At 45.7% G+C, this 22,787-nt stretch overlaps 1 protein-coding gene across 3 annotated transcripts; it reads left to right on the forward strand.

Moving 5' to 3' along the window:
* The first annotated feature begins 1,372 nt into the window (after positions 1-1,372).
* LOC121432377 (cytochrome P450 4F1) lies at positions 1,373-16,011 on the forward strand. Of its 3 annotated transcripts, XM_041630306.1 has the most exons (13): positions 1,374-1,403; positions 1,666-1,864; positions 6,082-6,226; positions 8,860-8,913; positions 9,002-9,129; positions 9,304-9,425; positions 10,844-11,114; positions 13,048-13,114; positions 13,310-13,439; positions 14,487-14,620; positions 14,697-14,761; positions 14,918-15,000; positions 15,368-16,011. In XM_041630306.1, exons 2-13 carry the CDS (start codon positions 1,667-1,669, stop codon positions 15,543-15,545), a joined length of 1,575 nt encoding a protein of 524 aa, XP_041486240.1. In that variant the 5' UTR covers positions 1,374-1,403; position 1,666; the 3' UTR covers positions 15,546-16,011. The 3 variants fall into 3 exon arrangements, with proteins under 3 accessions (XP_041486241.1, XP_041486240.1, XP_041486239.1); XM_041630307.1 differs by lacking the exon at positions 6,082-6,226 and having other exon boundaries at positions 1,373-1,403; XM_041630305.1 differs by lacking the exon at positions 1,374-1,403 and having other exon boundaries at positions 1,424-1,864.
* Positions 16,012-22,787: the final 6,776 nt, after the last annotated feature.

The raw sequence follows: 22,787 nt of genomic DNA on the forward strand, positions 1-22,787 counted from the left end.
CAAAATGCACAAGTTATGATCATACAGGAGAGTGGATACAGCTAAAGTGTTATTTGGGCTCCAATTTAGAAACAGAAGAAGTTGGTCTGGGTTCGGGAGTGCATATCTTGTAACCCCATCACTCAGGAAGCAGGGGCAGGTGGATCTCTTTGGGTTCAAGGCTAGCCTGGTCTATAGAACAAGTTCCAGGACAGCCAGAACGACACAGAGAAACTGTCTCCAAAAGACAGAAAGAAAGAAAAAGGGAGAAGGGAAGGAAGGGGTGGAGGGGAAAGGAGGGAGGAAGAAAAAGAAAGAAAGAAAGAAAGAAAGAGAAAGGGAGAGAGGGAGGGAGGAAAAAAGGAAGGAAGGAAGGAAGAGAGGAGAGGAGAGGAGAGGAGAGGAGAGGAGAGGAGAGGAGAGGAGAGGAGAGAAGAGAAGGACAAACAAAGGCAACCAGAGAGATGACTCAGGAGTTAAGAATGTTTCCTGCTCTCCCGGAGGGCCAGCTCCAAGCACCCATGCCAGGTGTCTTACCACCACTCAAGCTATAGGGGAGCAGATGCCTTCTTCTGGCTTCTGCTGGCATTCACACATGTGAATTCACACTTACCTTTCCCTGGATCTCATATGTGCTCAAGCTCTCTCTCACTCCACATGGGACACCATACTGCCCAGCTCTAACCACCCCAGTCTCATCTGTATTCTTGATCCCTAGCTTTGGACCTGGAAACCCCAATTGGGATTTCTTTGTGTGCCAGAAAGTCTTGTTTCTGCTGAGAAGACAGGACTTGCGCTCCACCAGGCTGAGCAACTGGTGGGCAGACTCTTCAGTCCCACAGCCTTCTCACTGGAAAACAGTGCCTGCTATCATCACAGTCCTTTGGGCTGAAGCTCAGGAGATGATGGGGACCAGGCTGGTCAGATTCTGATTGTGGATTCCCAAATTCACCCTTTTACTTAGTGTACCACATCCACAGAGGAGCTGGAATGCTGGGAATATGTAACTCAGCATCAACCTTGTCCCGCAATAGTCCTAAGATTCATGTTTTGCCGGTCTATGATGATTGGTCTCTGCACCAAGCTAATTCTACCCCCATCTTGGCCACTTTCCCAGGCAAGGAGGAGGCATCCAGGCTTGACAGGGATTGGCTGGTTTAGAATGACCCAGCCCCCCAGCCTCCAGAAGCCAGGGAGAAAGGAGTCCCAGAAGAGGAGTGGAAAGGTATGGTAGATTGCTGTTCCTGAGAGGAAGTGTCAGGCTGGGGGGCAGTGACGTCGTAGGGACCTAATCTGGAGTAGGGAACATACAACCCAAGGGCAGGGCAGGGCAGGGTAGGGCAGAAAGCCAGCTGGCCACACACAAATGCCACAGGGAGCCAGCTGGCCTTGGGCATGGTAGCTTCTGAATAACCAAACCCCTGGTTAGTTTTGCATAATTTAGGGAGGTCTTAAATCCTGATCAATCTCTCTTCTTCTTCTGTTTTGCTAGCCCTGGCCCTTCCCCCCTATCACTGTGCTCCTCCTTCCCTTCCTCCTCTTCTCCACTCTTATAGCCCCTTCCCCTGCACTTCCCTGGATCTTACTCCTCCTCCTCCCTGCTTGGTCCTCTTTTCAGTGTCTCTGGAGATTCCCGCCTCTTTCCTGGACCTCTGTTCTTCACTGTGCTGTTGATCCACCCAGCAGGATGTCACAGCTGAGCCTGTCCTGGCTAGCACTGGGGCCTGAGTGGGCCTCCCCATGGCAGCTCCTGCTGCCCATTGGTGTCCTCTGGCTCCTGGCCCGAATTCTGACCCAGATCTATGCCGTATATGGGAGCTACCATCGCCTTCGTTGTTTCCCTCAGCCTCCCAAACAGAACTGGCTTCTGGGACATGTGGGCATGGTAAGTGTGGCATCAGGATGGGGAATGTCAGAGTGGACAGTCTTTTAAGGGGCTAGAAATGGGGCTCAGGCTGATGGAGTGGGTTAGCTGATGATCTTGGGTATGCCTTCCCTTCTCGTCTCTCTGGGTTCCCACTCCAGTCTGCTGTGTCATTTCCAACTGTCTTCCTCACACTGGGGAACACTGAGAAGTTCTCAGGATGGGATCTACAGAGTGAAGACCCATGACCTCTTCTCAGTGTCTGCTTATTAGAGTTGAGGTCTCCAGGGGGACTGTGGCAGTTCCTTTGTGTGAGCCCATCTCTGTCCTACCGTTCTGTAGTATTGATCTTTGATCTTTGATCTCTCTCCCTAACTGCTCAGGTGGGGCACAGCCCTCTCAGCTGTGGTGGGGCACTATAGCAGAGTACAGGCTGACTCTCCACCTCCCTCCCTGGGCCATTTCCTCCTGATCATGTTCTTCTATAAGATAGACCAGTGTTACCTGTTGTTGTGTTACCTGGATAAAATCTGTCCACTCATCCTCCATGAACCTTCCTTGACCCCACCCTTTACCCAACATTTTGAACTTTGAGTTCCATCTGCTCTCCCATTTAGGTGGCTTAGCTGCCGTAGTTTGGCTTGCAAATGGCCCAGGGTGGGCTGTGCACAGAGGTTCCAGGTGCTCTGAGACTGGTGGTCAACCAGTGGGTGCTGGTGGGTGGCAGTTGCTATCAATTCTACTCCCCCGGAACCTGGCAAGGCTGGAGGTCCCTGGTGTGTGGCCCTTTCTCCAGGGGAAGAACTGGAGATGTTGTGGCCCAGCCAGGACATAAAAGGTCATAGGTACACAACCTAACTTGTCCACTGGGCCTGAAATGTACACTTGGGCCTTGGGCATGTCCCTGGGAAGAACAAAACAGAAAGAGACAAGGGTTCCCTTCATCACTTCAAAATCGAGACACAGGTTCACTTACGGCGGAAGCTGTGTCACTTTCAGAGGCTGCAGAAGGCGCCTGCTGATGCTCCTGCAAAAGTGACTTAGTTATGGTTTTCTGAAGAAGGGGGACAAGTAGTACACACACACACACACACACACGCGCGCGCGCGCGCAGAGAGAGAGAGAGAGAGAGAGAGAGAGAGAGAGAGAGAGAGAAAGAGAGAGAATGATACATCAAGGAGTGATGGGGACATTCTGAGAAATTTGTCCAAAACTGGTATTGTCATTGTGCTGACATCAGAGCCTACTAACACAAACGTGCTATGTGTGGTTTTCTGTGCACCTAGGCTATCTGGTACCAATTGTTGTACAAATCTGTACATCATGGTGCTTTCCTTAACATTGTAGGCAATTTGTTATATCATGGTATTTATGTATCTGAATGTATCTAAACATAGAAAAGTATAAGAAAAATAATAAGCAATAGGGATTCTTTAGCTTCATTGCAGCCATAAGAGATAAATTCACCTGTGCAGTCTATCTTTGACATAGGATCATGCATCTGCAGTCATGTGTACACACATACATATGTATACATATATATAAAGCAGGGTAGAAGAGAGGAGGTCCATTGCATTATGGGAATTGGTTTATGTCTTTGTGGAGATGGAGGAATACCTCACTATGCCATCTGCAAATAGGAATCCAGGCTATGACAACTCAGTCTTGGAACAACAATGTGAAAACTCAGGGGTGTGAAGGGGCTCAGGTGTAAGTACTCGAGAGTTGTAGAGTAATCTTTTTGTACACTGTGAAGATGTGTCACCCAGATTGGTTTAATAAAAAGCTGAATGGCTGCTGAGCAATGGTGGTGCATGCCTTTAATCTCAGCACTTGGGAGGCAAAGACAGGTGGATCTCTGAGAGTTCAAGGCCAGATAGGTCTATAGAGCGAGTTCCAGGACAGCCAGAGCTGCAACACAGAGGAACCCTATCTTGAAAAACAATAAATAAATAAATAACTGAATGGCCAATACCTAGGTAGGATTTGGGGGGCAGAGAAGACACTGGGAAGAAGGCAGAGACTTGAAAGGACACAGAGCAAGAAGGTGGACACTACGGAGAAAAGGCCATAAAGTCACAAAACAGAAAGTAAATAATAGAAATGGGTTGATTTTCGTATGTTGAACCAGCCCTGCATCTCTGGGATGAAGCCTACTCGATCATAATGGATAATTTTTCTAATGTGTTCTTGGACTCGGTTTGCATGTATTTTGTTGAGAATTTTTGCATCGATATTCATGAGTGAGATAGGCCTGTAATTCTCTTTCTTGGTTGGGTCTTTGTGTGGTTTTGGTATCAGGGTAACTGTAGCTTCATAAAAGGAATTTGGCAATGACTCTTCTGTTTCTATATTGTGAAATACATTAAGGAGTATAGGTATTAGCTCTTCTTGGAAGTTCTGGTAGAATTCTGCAATGAAACCATCTGGTCCTGGGCTTTTTTGGGAAGGGAGATATTTGATAACAGATTGTAGTTCTTCGCAACTAACAGGTCTATTTAGATCGTTCACCTGGTCTTGGTTTAGCTTTGGTATATGGTACTTATCTAAAAAACTGTTCATTTCTTTTGTATTTTCCAGTTTTGTGGCATACAGGCTTTTGTAGTAAGATCTAATGATTCTCTGAATTTCCTCTGTGTCTGTGGTTATGTCCCCCTTTTCATTTCTGATCTTATTTATTTGTGTGTTCTCTCTCTGTTGTTTAATTAGTTTGGATAGGGGTTTGTCGATCTTGTTGATTTTCTCCAAGAACCAACTTTTTGTTTCATTGATTCTTTGGACTGTTTTCTGTGTTTCTATTTTGTTGGTTTCAGCCCTCAGTTTGATTATTTCCAGTCTTCTGCTCCTTTATTTTGATTAAATTCAAGGAAGATTTTAATTTCTTTCTTAATTTCTTCCTTGACCCAGGTGTGGTTCAGTAGTTGACTGTTCAGTTTCCATGAGTTTGTTGGCTTTCTGGGGGTAGCGTTGTTGTTGCCTTCTAACTTTAATCCATGGTGATCTGATAAGACACAGGTGGACACTGATATTTTTTTTGTTTCCTTTGTTTCCAAGTATGTGGTCAATTTTTGAGAAGGTTCCATGAGCTGCAGAGAAGAAGGTATATTCTTTCCTATTTGGGTGGAGTGTTCTATAGATGTCTGTTAAATCCATTTGCTTCATTACCTCCAATAATTCTCTTAATTCTCTATTAGGTTTCTGTCTGATTGACCTGTCCATTGGTGAGAGAGGAGTGTTGAAGTCTCCTACTACTAGTGTGTGTGGTTTGATGTCTGCCTTGAGTTCTAGTAATATTTCTTTTACATAAGTGGGTGCTTTTATATTAGAGGCATAGATATTCAGGATTGAGACTTCATCCTGATGAATTGTTCCTGTTATGAGTATAAAGTGTCCATCTCGATCTCTTCTGATTGATTTTAGTTTGAAGTCAGTTTTGTTAGAAATTAGTATGGCCACACCTGCTTTTTTCTTAGGACCATTTGCTTGAGACACCTTTTCCCAACCCTTTACTCTGAGTAGATGCCTGTCTTTGTGGTTGAGATGTGTTTCTTGCAAACAGCAGAATGGTGGGTCCTGTTTTCATATCCAATCTCTTAGCCTGTGCCTTTTTATAAGTGAATTGAACCCATTAATATTAAGTGATATTAATGACCAGTGGTGGTTTACTCTGGTTATTCTTATTGTTTTTGGTAGTAGAGTTTGTGTGTCTCCCTTCTTTGAGTTGTGCTGGTGAAGGGTCGCTAGATGCCTGAGTTATTGTAGGCAGTGTTGGCAATGTTGGGTTCCTTGGGTTGCGATTTTCCTTCTATTACTTTCTGTAGGGCTGGAAAATGGGTTGATTTAAGTTATAAGAGCTAGTTAGAAACAAGCCTGGGCTATTGGCCGAACTTTAATAATTAATAATAAGTCTCTGTGTCATGACTTGGAAGCTGGCAGGTAGGACAGAGAAAGGCTTACGACACCAGAGCTCAGCATCACCTCAAGAACCTGAATTTTGATATCTGATGCCAGGAGAAGATGAATGTACCAGCTTTGGAAAAGGGATCAAATTTTCCCCTTCTCTGGGTTGGATGGTGTTGTCCACACTGCCTACCAATGCAAAGAATAATTCTTTTTGAAACACCATTGCAGATGCACCCAGAGGTCTCGAGCATCCCTACTGGGCATCTCTCAACCCAGCCAACTTGATCCCTGAGATAAACCACCTCAGGAGATGACTGTGCCTGTGTTGCTTGCAGATAACTCCTACAGAGCAGGGCATGAAGACATTGACTCAGCTGGTAGCCACCTACCCTCAGGGCTTCATGCTGTGGATCGGTCCAATGTTCCCCACTATCACTCTGTGCCACACTGACATCGTCCGATCTATCCTCAATGCCTCAGGTACCCAGGGGAGCTGGCGGTGATGGGAATCGGAGGGCTTCCAGTTCCTAACCACATATTTTAGCATGGCTCCTATAGTGGTCCAGTCTCTCCTTTCTCCCATCAGCCTCTCTGCCCTCTTCGTAGTTTTACCAGCTCCCACACAACTGTCCTTTCTGGACCTACCTAGAGCTTGGTGTTCTGGGATGTTCCAGGTTCCCAGGTGTCTTCCTCCTTAGATCCTATCCTAGAGGAAGTCAATTCTTGAGACAGAACTTGACGAGGATGCCAGGTGGTGGTGGTGGTTCACGCCTTTAATCCCTGCACTCAGGAGGAAGAGGCAGGCAGATCTCTGTGAGTTCGAAGCCAGCCTGGTCTACAGAGTTCCAGGACAGGCTCTAAAGCTATAGAGAAACCCTGTGTCAAACTCCCCTCCCAAAAAAGAAAAGCACTTGACAGGAACAACCCTAACCTTGTGTTGTCAGAGGGAGTGGGGCCCTGATAGCTAAGTGGAAGGGTGTGGTCTCTGCTAGAATATGTGCAAAGGCTTCCTGGGAAAGGAGTTGTTCAAGCCATGTCTGTGGGCATGAGTAAGAATATTGAAGGCAAGTCCAGGTGTCCCCATAGGCATCAGAAATATCTGAGACCAAGGCCCAGAACCAGAAAAAAACATCCCCAGGTTCAGAGCAAAGAGAGCAAAGAGGCTATTATTTCTATACCATCCAACTCTGCTGAGTTGATCTTTCCACCCTGTCCAGCTGGTTGAATGCCTTATGTTGACTGGTGTCTTGTTAGGGTCCAGAAATCGCCCTGCAAGACACCCATCACAGCCTAGCCCCTTTCTCTTGCATTTTCGTCTTCCCATCTTGGGATAGACCAGGCTGAGAAGGGAAAGAGAAGCATCACCACAGCTCTGTCCCTTGCCGGGCATGAGCCTGACACCCTCTGGCTGCCAAATTATTTCAATTATTCCCTGGAACTTGAGCACCTGAATCGATCACCCCACTTTACTTTTTAAAATATTCATGGAAGGTCATGTTTGTGTGTGCGCGTGCAGGCATGCATTTGCTGTGGCACATGTGTGAAGGTTAGAGGGCACCTTGGGTGTTGACCCTTGCCTTGCATCTTGCTTGAGACACAGTCCCTCATTGTCTGTTCCTGTATATACACACCACTTGGATAGACCTCAAACTTCAGGGGAAGGTGGACAACCCTCTTGTGTCTGGCTCCTATATTACCATGATAACACCGCGATTGCAGGCATGTGTTGTCTCATCTAGTTCAAGGGATTCGTGGTCTGATCCTCAGACTTGTATGACAAGTGCTTTTATCCACCGAGTCACCTCGTCAGTCCAGACCACCCACTTTCACGAAGCCCATGCTCTTTACTCCAGGTGGGCACTGGGCTGCTGGATCCAACTTGCCCACAACTAAGGTCTCTAGCTGATAATGTAATTTGTATCAGGCAGACAGACTGGGCTATGAAAATGATGTTCCTACATCTTTCTAACCTGGACATGTCCTGTCTCATGTCTGATTGTGTTGCTAATGTCTGGGACCCAGGGTCCTTCTGAGAAATGATAGATGCTTTATCTGGCTTGTATCCAAGGCAAATTTTTAAGAATCTCCAGGTGAGATCAGTGGGTCACAACCTGGGCCACTCCTGGTTTATTAATTGAGCTTTTGCTGTTTTGAAGACAGTGTTTCGCTGGTTTTGCTGTTCAGTTCAGGCTAGCCTCGTACTCTGGATTTTCTTTCTTTTACCTCTTGAGTGCTAGAAATTACAAGAGCCACAATTTCTTAGTTATTTTTCTGTTGCTGTGATAAAACACCATGAACAAGGGAACTCACAAAGTGCAGAGTTTATTTTAGATTATGGTTTCAGAGGGAGAGGCTCGGTGACAAGAGCAGGAAACCGAGCGATCACGTACTCTACCTTAAACTCAGAGAAGAAGGAGAAACCTAGAAGTAGCTAGAGTCTATGAACTCTTAAAAACCCGATGCAACTGAGCTATTTCATCCAGCAAAGCAACACCTGCTAAACCTCCCGAAACAGTGCCACTAGCTGGGGAACAAGCAATCACGTACTTTGGCCTCTGGGAGACATTCTTATTCAAACACCATACATAATCATTTTCAGATCTTGTCAGCAGCTTGTCTGAGGTATACACAGAGGTCTGTCAGGTAGTCTCTGGTCCATGTTATAGCCTGAGGCATCATGATGCCAAGGTGGTTACGTGTGCTAAGGCCGTGCCATGTCATGTTAACCCTTTTGTGTCAATGTGATGTGTTTTATATCTGTTCAGGAGATGTCAGCTACCTAGGGTGCCTAGATGGCAAGGACATAGGTTCCAATAAATATCACAGAGTGTTGGAATGGGATCAGGTATGGCAACATGTTAGACTATACAGAAGCTGTGGGAAGCAGTGCTGCAGCATAATGTAGCATGTCAAGTTGTACCTTTGACTTACCTGCTGCTACTACTACTGTCTTCTATTACTTTCAACTTCATTTTGCTTCCTCTGTCCTTGGGTCTTTTCATGGCATGTGGACTTTGGAGGGCAAGGGCAGACTCCTGGAAAGGATCGTAACCCATCATCCGTGGTCTGCCCTTACTCACTCCATGACCCCTGACTGTCTTTGTTCATGTTAGCTGCAGTTGCCCTCAAGGATGTGGTACTCTACAGCTTTCTGAAGCCTTGGCTTGGTGAGTATCTGCAGATGAGGGACAAAGGGATCATTGGGAATCAGGGAAAGGTGCTAAGTCTTGCCTAACACTATGGCCACTCCTTCAGGGGATGGGCTCTTGGTGAGTGCTGGTGACAAGTGGAGCCGCCACCGTCGTATGCTGACCCCCGCCTTCCATTTCAACATCCTGAAGCCCTATGTGAAGATTTTCAATGACAGCACCAACATCATGCATGTGAGTCCCTGGAACCCAGCTTCATAAAGTCCTCCTCTTTCCCAAACCCTGGCTATTCCTGCGTCTGTGTGGCTAGAACCTAAGATAAGGAGGCTGGTTCTGGGTCACAACTTGAGATTAGGCAGAGTCTCAAGGAGTCAAGGTCTGATTCCAGTCCTCTGTCTTTCTGTCCAGGCCAAGTGGCAGCATTTGATCTCCAAAGGCAACACCCGTCTGGACATGTTTGAGCACGTCAGCCTCATGACTCTGGACAGTCTGCAGAAATGTGTCTTCAGCTTTAACAGCCACTGTCAGGAGTGAGTCCGTGTTCTGGGCCTCATAACCCAAAGGAGGGAGGACTGGTCAGGGGATCAGAGTGGCCTCCCAAAAATGTTTCAGAACCAACACTGAAAGACCTGAGAAAGGAGAAAGTGATTCTTCCTTCCAGGAAGTGGGATTGTTTCAATAAAGCCACAAAGATGGGGACAAGCAGAACTTGTGGGGTAGAAAGTGGGCGGCACCTTGGAAGGGAAACTCAGAGCTTAGCAGTGGATAGATTGTAAGAGCAGTGTAAGACCAGGAAAGTTGTGCTTTCAGCCTCATCCCTGGGAGGCGATGAAGGTGTCAGTGCTTGTGTTAGTCCTACTTCCAAAAATGTGGCAAAGGTCTTGAGAGAACTTGAAATGAGGCTTATTCTGGCTCAGGGTTTCAGAAGCCTTAATCAATGCTCCATCGGCTCCATTGCGTTTGAGCCAGTATAACAGCACACCACAGCCAGAAGCACCGGTTAAAAGAGTCTGATGCCCCATGGCATCCAGAAACAGACAGAAAGACAAAGAGGCAGACTGATAGACTATCCATATTGAGAGCATACTTAATGCCCTAATTCCTCCCTAGATGCCACATCTTGAAGTTCTATGGCCTTGAATGTTCTATAGGGGCCTTGGAGAGATGGCTCTTGCAGGGGACCTGGGTTTGATTCCTAGCACCCATAAGGAAGTTTACAACTATCTGTAACTATGGTTCCAGGTGACCCAACACACTCTCCTGCCCTTCAAGGGCACCAGGGTCCATATATACATCAGGCAAAACACACAAAATAAAAATAAATAAATTTTTGAGAAAAGTTCTCATTTTATGAGTTTCAGCTGGCCTGAAACTCATTATGTAGACTAGGCTAGCCTCAAAATCTACCTGCCTCTACCTCCAGGGTGCTGGGATTAAAGTCTTGTGACATCATGCCAATGAAATAAATAAATAATAAATAAATATTTAAATAAATATGTGAGTTTTAAGTACATAAATATATGAATAAATAATATATAATATATGCATGAGCTTAAGAATACACACACACACATACCTTAGGGAGATAATTCTAAGTTACAGCAGAGCTGATGATACTTCCTTCCTTAAGATTGGACCTCATTCTTTTCCAATATGGTCCAGGGTTCAGCTCACCTATTAATATCGGTGCTTTCACGGTTGATTTATCTAGTCTCTTCATGAAGTCAGTACTGAGAGCTGTCTGCACTGTGGTTTGGGGGCATAGGATGTGGAGGCAGCTCACAGACATATGATGAATTCATTGAGAGCTGAATCTCAGGGCTCATTCCACTCTGCCTCAGTGGCCAACTGTTCCTGGCTACTCCATTCACAGTGGCTCCGGGCTGCTGGTAAGAGTCACAAGATCCAAGTATTTTAAATTGCTGTCTCCTTTGTCCGAATCCTGCAGGAAGCCCAGTGAGTATATTGCTGCCATCTTGGAGCTCAGTGCTCTAGTGGCCAAAAGGCACCAGCAGCCTCTGATGTACGTGGACCTGCTGTACCGTCTCACCCGCGATGGGATGCGCTTCCATAAGGCCTGCAGCTTGGTGCATGAATTCACTGATGCCGTCATTCAGAAACGGCGCCACACCCTCCCCAGTCAGGGTTTGGATGACTTCCTTAAGTCCAAGGCTGAGTCCAAGACTTTGGACTTCATTGATGTGCTGCTGCTGATCAAGGTGGGCTTCTCAAGAAGCAGGATGGATATTGATGCCAAATGTTAAGTCGAATAACCTGAACTTAATGCAGGGGGCACTGTGGGTACAGGGTGTGTGGGATTGGGAAAGTCATGGCCTGCATAGGCAGGTTTTAGAGATGATCCTGGAAAACAGGCTTCACGAGACTGCCAAGATGAAACTTTGAAGAGCCTGAGCATTTTACAGTTCAATACATCACCATATGACATTTATATCTGCACACACATACACACACACACACACACACACACACACAGAGGCAACTGCACCAAATCAATGATCACAGCAGCCCTTAATTAGTCACGGCAACAGGCACAACCAGAATAGGCGTTAGCAATGGTTTTTCCATTTCCCACCTTTCCAGGGGATGAAGTATTTACCTGTATGTGCAGCAAGGTTTACATTGCAGAGAAAGGGTTGTGCGTTATCATCTGTGGTTCATGTAGAATAACAAGTACTCCTGAGTCCAGTTCCCCTCAAGATGGTAAATAGTGAGCCAAGAGGGAGGGAGGGAGGAAGGGAAGAGAAAACTTTCTTCTGGAGTTGAATGGGTTCTCTCCAGGGCAAAATGCATAGATTTGCATAGTATGTTTCAATGGGTAAGATAAGAATCCTTGGATTGAGCTCTTTTGAATATGAGTAAAAGTCTTCGGAGTAAAGCTTTACTTCTAATTTCCAAGGCGAGTTGCCCTACTCACCTTCATATCAAGTTGTTGTCCATTCCTCAGAAATTCCTCATCAAGCAGAAACATGGAGTGTAGCACAATTAATAGAAACTCAGAGACTAAAATTGGGGCTCAACCTGAAGGTCAGAAAAGTACAACAGACAGTCACTGGCTCTTATCTCTACTTCAGTCTGAAATGGTGATCCTGCCTCTAGGAATCTCAGAATGAGACTGAGCCCGAGAGCTGTCTCCTCCCATTTTATAATCCTCTCTAGTTCTGGGATTAAAGGTATTCACCACTATCGCTTAGTTTCTATGGCAAACTAGTGTGGCTACTGGGATTAAAGGTGTGTGTCATTGCTGCCTCGGCTGTAAGGCTAGCCAGCGTGGCTGTTTTACTTTTCTGATCTTCAGGCAAGCTTTATTTATTAAAATACAAATGAAATGTCACTACAATGGTGACATTTTTATGTATAAGTTCCTGACCCTTCCAATTGTGACCAACAAAAGGATCAGGATAACCAGCAAAAAGCCTGGGAAGTTCAAATTGTACCAATAGTAACAGCCAAGATATATGCAATAGTGGGTGCCCTTTGGTTTCTAGCTGAACAACATATCATTTAAGAATATCATAGTTTGGGGCTGGAAAGATGGTTCAGAGGTTAAAAGCATTGCCTGCTCTTCCAAAGGTCCTGAGTTCAATTCCCAGCAACCACATGGTGGCTCACAACCATCTGTAAAGAGGTCTGGTGCCCTCTTCCAGCCTGCAGGCAGAATATTGTATACATAATAAATAAGTAAATAAATAAATAAATAAATAAATAAATACTGAAAATAAAAGAATATCATAGTTTAAGCCGGGCAGTAGTGGCACGTCTTTAATCTCAGCACTCGGGAGGCAGAGGCAGGCGGATTTCTATGAGTTCAAAGCCAGTTTGGTCTACAAGAGCTAGTTCTAAGACAGGCTCCAGGCTCCAGAAAAACCATGTCTCAAGCCTCTTCGCACTCCCCCCCCCATAAAAAGAATGTCACGGTTTAGCTGTGCAGTGGTGGCGCACACCTTTAATCCCAGCACTTGAGAGGCAGAGGCAAGAGGATCTCAGTGAGTTCAAGGCTAACCTGACCTACAAAGTGTCTTCCAGGACAGCCAGGACTGTGATACAGAGAAACTCAAAAAATAAAAATAAAAAGAAGACTGTCATAGTTTAAACAGAAATTTTCAGAACTACTGAGTTTTGCCTTGTCTCCAGGATGAAGATGGAAAGCAGCTGTCAGATGAGGACATCAGAGCAGAGGCTGACACCTTCATGTTTGAGGGTGAGGGTCCTATTGTGGGACTAGGGAGCAGGCAGGGGTTTCTTCATCTTGACACTGGTAAGGAAGGACTTGGAATCCTTCCATTCTACCCTTCCTCCCCCTTCCCATCCTTTCCTGGGTTTCTTTACCTGGGTGCTGTCCACCCAGTAGTGCTGAAGCAGTGCAGAGATCCACGCCTGTCTGTCTGTTCCTCAGGCCATGACACCACGGCCAGTGGACTCTCCTGGATCCTGTATAACCTAGCAAGGCACCCAGAATACCAGGAGCGCTGCCGGCAGGAGGTGCAGGAGCTGCTGAGGGGCCGAGAACCTGAGGAGATTGAATGGTGAGTGTAGGTCTTCCTGGCTCATTCCTCCCTCCTTGGCTCTCCTCCTCAAGTAAGAAAGAGTCCCTCTTTTGGATGACTCTCCTATATTTGCTCATGGACACAGAATGTAGGACCAGAGGATATACCTGGTATAAAGCCTGGATAACAAGAAATGACTTTTGACTTTGGAGCAGAAAAACTTGTATTGCTGAGAGAGCAGGGATAAGTATAAGGGGAAAAATGGCAACATTTTCCATGAGTTCAGTGAAAGCACTTGCCCTAGTCTCTTTTCTCTTTTCTCTCCAACTGATGCTTTCTACCACAACTGTTTATTCTTCTCCTGTACCCTAGACCTTTCTTTATGTGTTCAGAGATTTCTAGGTAACATTTGGGCATTAAAGTGTCCTGGAGCTAGAGAGATGGCTCAGCTCAGAGAACTTTCTGCTCTTAACTTTCCAGCATCCACATCTGGTAGCTCACCGCCACCAGGAACAAAGTTCCACTGGATCTGGAGCCCTGACCTGTGCGCGCGCGCGCGCGCACACACACACACACACACACACACACACGCACACACACACACACTTACAAATAAAATAACCAGGTACAGTAGGGAACACAGCTTTAACCCCAGCACTCGAGAGGCCCTCTGAGTCCTGGTCAGCCTAGTCTACATAGCAAGTTCCAAGATAGCCAAGGCTATGTGGAGAGCCTCTGTCTCAATAAACTAAACTAAAATAAAATGGCAATCTATGTACTGCTCAGGGCCCCTGAATCATCCATCCATTCAGTCTTCCCTAAGGAAACCCTTCTGTGTTTTGTGTTCAGCTCCATTTTGGTTCCAGGAACCAGGGAGGGAGCAGGCCAAGGACTGGTCCGAAGGTTCCAACTTGGTAGGAGATCAGTCTTAATTTAGAATACTTCCTAATTCTCTGTTGTTCCAGACACCACATATTTGGTTCACCTTGGACTTATTTGAGCACAGTGAGAAAATATTTCATTGATCCGCATGAGTTTCCAGCCTCTCTCTTGCTCCTTGAGTAATAGTTCAAAGGGTTTCTTTAGGGACGACCTGAACCAGCTGCCCTTCCTGACCATGTGCATCAAGGAGAGTCTGCGGCTGCATCCTCCGGTCCCTGTCATCTCTCGATGCTGCACCCAGGACATTGCGCTCCCAGATGGCCGGATCATCCCTAAAGGTGCCCATGGGACAGGGAAGGAGGGTTCTGGATAGGTGACACAGTCTTGTCTTTACAACTCTCTCTTCTCCCTCAGGTGTCACCTGCCTCATCAGCATCTTTGGGATTCATCACAACCCATCTGTGTGGCCGGACCCGGAGGTGCTGCTTGTCTTACTACCTAGTCTCGTATATAATGGGGAGGGGGCAGGGCTTCGACCTAAGACATCAGACCTCACCTTCCTCAGAATACTCTGGGCTCTGTCCCTCTTTATACTGAGAGGTTACTCATCCACCTTGGCTCAATGTCTTCTGCAGGTCTATAACCCCTTCCGCTTTGATCTTGAAAACATAAAAGACAGATCACCGCTGGCATTTATTCCCTTCTCAGCAGGGTCCAGGTGAGGGCAGAGGCTTGGGTTAATGGAGTGGGGTCTGGGGCTGACAGTAGGAATGGGGGGAATTGAGATGGTCGAGTTCTGGGTCTCCTTCCTGCTCCCTACTCAACTTATTCACAAAGGTCTTAGAGAGTAGGGGTTGCGGGGTGAAGGGCTGCTGCTCTGTGCTCAGAACCCTGCTCTCATCTGAATTGGGCGCAGAGGCTGCAAGAGCTTCGGGGCTACAGATGCCCAAGTGCTGTTCCAGGCGCGTCACGGTCCCTCCTGCACCTCTGGCTGATCAAGCTTGGTAGGGACCGGTCAGATTGGGTTCTAACGGTGCCTGGTTGGGTCCCAGTGTAGTCAGAGTCCCTACCCCGCTCTCCCGCAGGAACTGCATAGGACAGACTTTTGCCATGAGCGAGATGAAGGTGGCGCTGGCGCTCACACTGCTGCGCTTCCGCCTCCTGCCAGACGACAAGGAGCCGCGCAGGCAACCGGAGCTGATCCTGCGCGCGGAGGGCGGGCTGTGGCTGCGGGTGGAGCCATTGAGCACGGGCACACAGTGACCTGGGGCCACCCCACCCACCCAACTACCTCTGTGGATCCCAGAATAATCAGAGCTGTCACCCATATCTGAACCTTGCCAAATGCCAGAAGGGGGATGCTATGTATGGTTCCTGTGTATGGATTGAGGGAGGCCGGCTGGTACCCTTGACTTCCTCTAATTAACAAGAAGTCTTTATAGTGAAGGTGTATTCTCCTCCAGCCAAGCTGAACTACTCTCTAGACATAGAAAGCCAAGGGAAGGTAGGTCTGTGCAAGAGAGGATCCAGGATGAAGGGCAAGTCTGAGCTCTGTTTCTCACGGCAAATCCTTTATTTCAGCTCCATTTCCACTACATTGACCTCCATTCTAACCACTCGATAGACCCGTCTTCTCTCACCTCGGAATTATTTGATTATTTTTCTTAGAGGGGGAAAGGGAGGAGAGGAGGCACTAAATTACTGTGCTTAGTAAACCTAAAGCCTGGAATTTTTTGTCTTTTTTTTTTTTGTATGTTAGGGTTTTTTTTTTTTTTTTTTTGTGTGTGTGTGTGTGTGTGTGTGTGTGTGTTATGTCACCATGAGCGGTCCCAAACTCATGATCTTAAAGTAAGCTCTGCCTCAGCCTTGCAAACTGGCAGTGCACTGGCGGTGCAAATCCATGGGTCACCATGTTAGGCTCTTCGGGGTGTTATGTAGTCATGTCTTCAGGTTTTTCCCCAGTATGAAAGAGAGCTAAGGGTTGAGGGGATGGGTACTGGGGTGTTGAAAACCACTCCTTTAGCCCTATGGACAAGGGCTGTATCTGGAAATGCCCCTCATAATGAGACTAACTTAATGATGAAGCCCTTGCTGAGCGTGTAGGGAGCTGTGTTCCATCTCTTCATTCCAATGCCCCTGTATTGAAAACAACACAGAGAAACAAATAAAAAGTGAGATGCAGGCCAAGTCATGGTGGCACACGCCTTTAATCCCAGCACCTGGGAGGCAGAGGCAGGAGGATCACTGTGAGCTCGAGACCAGCCCAGTCTACAGAGGGAGTTACACCACCGCTGCCCAGCGTAAATACAACTTTTCAATGTGATACAGATAGTCTCTTCGGGTGCAAAGGAGTCTGTTGAAGAGATTCCAATGGGCTTGGGGTTGCTGCCAAGGGGAGGAACCATCAACAGTGAGCAGAGGACAAGGCTCAGTTGGTTTATCTTGAGTTCCATGACTGAAATCTGTAAGGAGAGGAAGTTGCAGCTGTCTGGATCCTGTTTAGGGTTTTCAACAGAACTGCAATGTGAGAGTGACTTCAGGGGATGTCGCCATGAGCTGCCGATTAGCATGCGCTCCACGGTCCATTTAGAGGGTAGGCGACCCTAGGGGACACAGACACGAACTGCTTTTCTTTATTTGTTGTAGTCGTTGTTGGTTTTTGTCTGTGTGTTGTTGTTGTTTGATTTTTTTGAGACAGGGTTTCTCTGTGTAACAGCCCTCGTTCTGTAAGCCAGGCTGGTCTTGAACTCAGAGATCTGCCTTCTTCTGCCTCTACCTCCTGAGAGCTGGAATTAAAGGCATGGTACCACCATGCCCAGCATCTCTGTGGTTTTTTCAAAGAACCAACTATGATGGGCAACAGGTTGTCATTGAGGGGAAGTCTTCAGGGTTAGGAACCCCATCCTGACTACCTGGTGGGGTCTAACTTCTAACCTCAAAAAGAGATGAAGAAAAGTATATTTTTCTCTTCTGAGAGTCATAGCTCTGGTTTTTGCCTCTAGGCTTTTCACTTCAAATACTTTGTTATTGAAATACGCTCCCATCAAAGAAGGAAGATGCAGAACAGAAATATATCACACATAAATCTAATATACTAGGTAATAATTATTAATATTTTTCTCAGACACATCTTTAGTATTTATTTATAATAGTATTTTAAATTAATTTCTTGTTATTGTATCATATGGATGTTTTGCCTGCATGTATGTCTGTACACCACATCTCTGCAGTGTCCACAGAAGCCAGAAGTAACTGTCAGGTGTACTGGAATTGGGTATGGGTACTGGGAATTGAACCTGGGTCCTTGGAAGAGCATCCAGTGTTCTTAGCTGCTGAGCCATCTCTCCAGGTCCTATAATCATATTTGTTGTGTATATTTTTATTTGCCTCTAATAACATGACATACATACAATTACAATGCAATACATACATACAATACAATGTCCTATTCTAAGATGTTATTTCATTGGCTACAGAGTACCTGGAAAGATATTCAATGCCTTAATAATTGCGAGAATGTAGAGAAAAACACAAAGTCAATTTACACTGCCAGGAAGGTTAGCATCCAGAAAGCGGAAGCGACAAGTATTGGTTGGGGTGGATGTAGTGTAATTGGGAACCTATAGCTTTCCAGAAGGAATGCAGATTGTTGCAGTTGCTATGAAAAACAGTTCGTCAGATCAAGGAGAGTGAAATGGAATTTCCATTTTATCCTGAAGGCCTACTGGTTGTGTACACAACACAGTGAAAACAAGTGTCTAGACACAAATATATAGGGCTGTTCAATGCAGCCCATGACCAGACAGATCATGACAGCCAAGTAAGGGAGAAGACTTCATTTTAGTTTGTGATCTCAGAGAGATTTTAGTCCCTCACTGAGAACTAACTAGGCTCCACTCTCTGGGCTCTAGGTTTCATTAATAAAAGAATATAAAGAAAGCATGCAAATTGAGGTGGAGGATAATTTGACTGAAGTTTAGCAGAAGAACTGCCAGGCAGGCAAGCTCTGAAACTCCACACAGACTGGAAGAAGAATAGAGAGAGGATAAGCAGGGTGAGGTGGTCTGAATAAGAATAGCCTCCGAGCAGCACAGCTAGTGCTCTTGCACTCACAGAAACAGGTGGATTTCTGTGAGTTCAAGACCAGTCTGGTCTGTGTAGTGAGTTCCAGACAACCAGGACTGTAGAGAGAGACCATTTCAATCACCATCATGCCCCCACCCCCTCAAAGAAAAAAAAGACTTAAAAGCCACCGGTGGACTGAGAAACTCTGAACAGGAAAGGTGACTGATAACACCTGAGGAAGTTTCTGTACTCCCCCTCCCCGTTGGCATCTATCACTTTGAGAGGTGAGGGGAACTGACCTGCAAATGTAATCTTCCACACCTCGCCTTTCCAGCCCCCAAAACTCCAAGCCCCTGTACTATGTGTAATGGATTAAATAAAAAATGCTGCAGGATCCCAGTGGCTGCAGTGGCAGAAACACTGTAGGTCCACAAGTGGTGGCAGCAGGCAGCCGGTAGAGGGTCCCAAGAGCAGCCAGTTCCAGGCAGGGACAGCGCAGTTCCCAGAGTGGCTGCAACAGGCTATGAGGAGAGACAGACAGATGGGCATGCCACGAGACCACACGGCAGGTCTCTGAAGGCGGCTGGTCCGGGGCAGTGAGACACACGGCAGCAGGCGAGAGACAGAGACATGGATAGGCACGCCATGCAGAGTCAGGCTGGATATTTATTCAGTGGGTTATGGAAGGGAAGATGGAGGAGAGGAAGAGAGAGAGAAGGGAGAGATGGAAGCCTGAAGCCCAGAGAGTCAACCCCCCCCCATACATACTTATCTCTTACTTTGCAGTTGAAAAGGAGTAGTTTCTGTGTCAGGTGAAGCCAGGCCCTCCCCCTCTCTGCTCTCTATCACTTACACTGATCTCAGGCCCAGCTAAGCTCACTCCCCTGAACCGTGGGATACTAATTTGGGCTGCCACTCCCAGACTTATGAAAGTCTGCTCTTTTTGATTTGAGGTTGAACTGAGTATAATCTTTCTTTTTTTATCTCTCTGCTGACTTTTTCCTTTTTTTCTCTTTTGTTTGTTTTATTTTGTTGTTGTTTGTTGTTGTTTTCAAGACAGGGTTTCTCTGTGTAGCTCTGACTGTCCTAGAACTTGCTCTGTAGACCAGCCTAGTCTCAAACTCAGAGATCCACCTGTCTCTGCCTCCTGAGTGCTGGAATTAGCAGTGTGAACTGCCACACCAGGTTTGGTGACTTTTTCTTACAATGAGAAGGTCCCTTTGATAGTTATGTAGGCTTGGAGAATCAGAGATCCACCTCTGTTATAAGGGACATGAGTGGGTTGTAGGCTTTTAGAATCCCATACTTTTTTTTAAGATTTATTTATTTTTTATGCATACAACATTCAGTCTCCATGTATGCCCACATGGCAGAAGAGAGCACCAGATCTCATTACAGGTGGTTGTGAGCCACCATGTGGTTGCTGGGAATTGAACTCAGACCTCTGGAAGAGCAGCCAGTGCTCTTAACCACTGAGCCATCTCTCCAGCCCAGAAACCCATCCTTGCTTTTGGCCATTCACGGGTGATCCTCCATAGGCTTCATTTCAGTGTTAATATGTTCCTTCAGTTTGGGAGGAGGACCTTTTTTTTTGGGGGGGGGGTCCTTTCTTTTTAACAGCCTACTTATCTAGGTGACATCAGGTATTTCCTTCTTTTCTCTCTGTATTCATTTTTTAATGCTGGCACCTTTTATTTGACCAGTGGTGGACAATGCTGACAAGCTAGACACAATGCAAACTGTTTTGAATTTAGTAAAAAGATTGTGAGTCTGGGCGCAGTGAAAACACTCCATGGGTAGAACGAAAGCTTTATTGGTGCTCCCACTACTAAGACTGTCTCACAGGGTTAGGGGAAGATGGAAAGACACATTCAAAATGGAGTGAGAGAAAGCAGATATTAGACAGTCAACAGGTGGGGGTCTAAGTTGTTAGGATTGACTGGGATCTAGATGATTCTACCCAAGGTAGTTGATCTTCGGGATGGATTAAGAGATGTTCCTAACAAACAGAATCCTGCCTTAGGAGATATGTTCCTCTGGTAAATAGAAACAAGCCTAGTTTACCCAATAAAACTCCTTCTGTTTATTCAGCCAAAGTCTTTCTATTTAGGAAATTGTCACCACCACTGACATTTTGGAAAGATGATTTGAACCTAACAAAGATAAAAGTAGAATATTAGACAATTTACTAAACATACTGCTGTGGGGTCCGAGCTGACTGCCAGAGCAAAGAATTCACTGCTTTTGCTGAGGGATAGGGAAGACTTTTAGAGCAGTTGAGTGAGAGGATATTTAGTCTTACTGCCGGGCCATTTGTATAGGCTCTATATTCTTAAAGCATTTATTTATTTATTTATGAATGCTCAGTTTGCATTTATGCATTTATGCCTTTATGCCAGAAGAGGACATCAGATCCCTCTGGGACAGTTGTGAGTCACCATGTGGTTACTGGGAATCAAATTCAGGACACCTGAAAGAGTTGCCAATGCTCTTAACCACTGAGCCATCTCTCCATGCCTAGGGTCTATATTGGAGAGGAAGAAGCTAGATTTTCTAGCAGCTATTAGTCTGTTTACACTGGCCACTGAGGGTCAGGTGCCATGTGTCATCCTTGGGAAGGTCAGTTATACATGCTCACAGTGGACACCGTTGTAGGGTATCCACCAGAGAAGACTGCTCAGACATGGTTTTAAGCTAACAGAGAATCTTTATTTGTCAGTCAGTGACTACACTTGGTATTTGGGATCCCAGGTGAGCTTTTCTGCATAAAAACCATGTCCTGTGTGGACATACTTCAGTTAACAAGAACAGTTAGCCTAAAAGCAAGGATAGTGCATTTAGAGACTTTCCCAGAACTATGGACTTTGGTGGTACTGTGTACATGCTGAGTTTTACAGCGCGAATGGTATTTCCATCACGAACTCAGTTGTGGGCAGGTCTGGGGACCAACTAAAGTCTGGAGACCTGCTCCATCATCATGAATCGTGCAGTCAAGCTGAGCAGTCAGGATCTAGTTTTTTATTGTTATTTTTTTGAGACAAGGTCTAACTAAGTAGCTCTGGCTGGCCCAGATATACCAGGTTGGCCTTGAACTCAGAGCTCAGGACTATCCCAAGTGTTCACAAGTCCAAATCCATGGCCTGTGCCACCACATCTAATATCTAATTTTAAATGAATGAGGATTTTATGCAGTTATTTTGAGCCAGTTTTTCACTATAAACTCTACTTTCTCTCCGACTGGAATAATTGTCATTGTTTGTGTGTTTTTATGTTATTGGTTGAATATGGGGATTGAGAAAACCTTGGGAATCTCCCTCATTCCAAATTCTGAGGTGGAAAAAGACAAGTGTAATAAGAAATAAGTCAGTAAAGGAAAACAAACAAAAAAATCGATTTAGTTAGACCTTGACACAGCATATGATGGTTACATCTATACAGCATTTGACTACATCTAATCTTTTGGGTGGGAAAACACATCTATAATCTGTTTTGTTTGAGTTGAGAAAAGGCACACTTTTAGTCCAGATCTTTAACCCAGATCTAAACTAGGTTGAGCTTCTGCTAGAAGCCTATATAAGGACATGGGAGAAGGAAGCTTTTGCTTTCTTTGCCTGCTTTCTCTTGCCTTGCTAGCAAGTCCATTCCTTCACTGGCATTGGAGCCTGCCTCTTGGGATTCTAGTATCTACTGAAGACCAGCTGAGACTTTCAGCCTGTGTACTAAGCAACTACCAGATTCTTGAACTTTCTGTTCATAGCTAGCCACTGTTGGATTGGATTAGCTAGACCACAGCCAATAAATGATTCTAATAAATCCCCTAATATACATATGCACACACACACATTGCTGTGGACTATTTGTTTAATTCTAAAACAATGTGTTGCATTCTTTTATGTTGCATTTGTTTAACTCTGTGACGCTGTGTTACTTGGCCTGTCTAAAACTCCTGATGTTCTAATAAAGAGCTGAACAGTCAATAGTGAGTCAGGAGAAAGGACAGGTGGGGCTGGCAGGCAGAGAGGATAAATAGAAGAAGAAATCTGGGAAAACAAACAAGAGAGATCAAGGGGCAAGGAAGTCAGGGGCCTGCCACCAAACCAGAGTAAGGGTGAAAGTAAGATTACAGAAGTAAGAAAAGAAAAAAGTCCAGAGGCAAAAGGTAGATGGGATAATTTAAGAAAAGCTGGCAAGAAACGAGCCAAGATAAGGCTGGGCATTCGTAAGAAAGAATAAGACTCCCTGTGTAATTTTTTTGGGAACTGGGTGATGGGCCCTCAAAAGAGTGAAAAAACAAACATGTTGGCATTCCAACGTGGGACTAGAGTAAAAGAAAATCCAACAACAACATATACATATGTGTGTGTTCTGTTACACTAAAGAACCCTGACTATCACTCAGTGAGAGCAGACATTTATTGGTCTGAGAAATTGAGACCTCCAA

Source organism: Microtus oregoni, unplaced genomic scaffold, assembly GCF_018167655.1.
Source record: "Microtus oregoni isolate MIOR12 unplaced genomic scaffold, Mior012 000034F_ref0000314, whole genome shotgun sequence".
NCBI lineage: Eukaryota > Metazoa > Chordata > Mammalia > Rodentia > Cricetidae > Microtus > Microtus oregoni.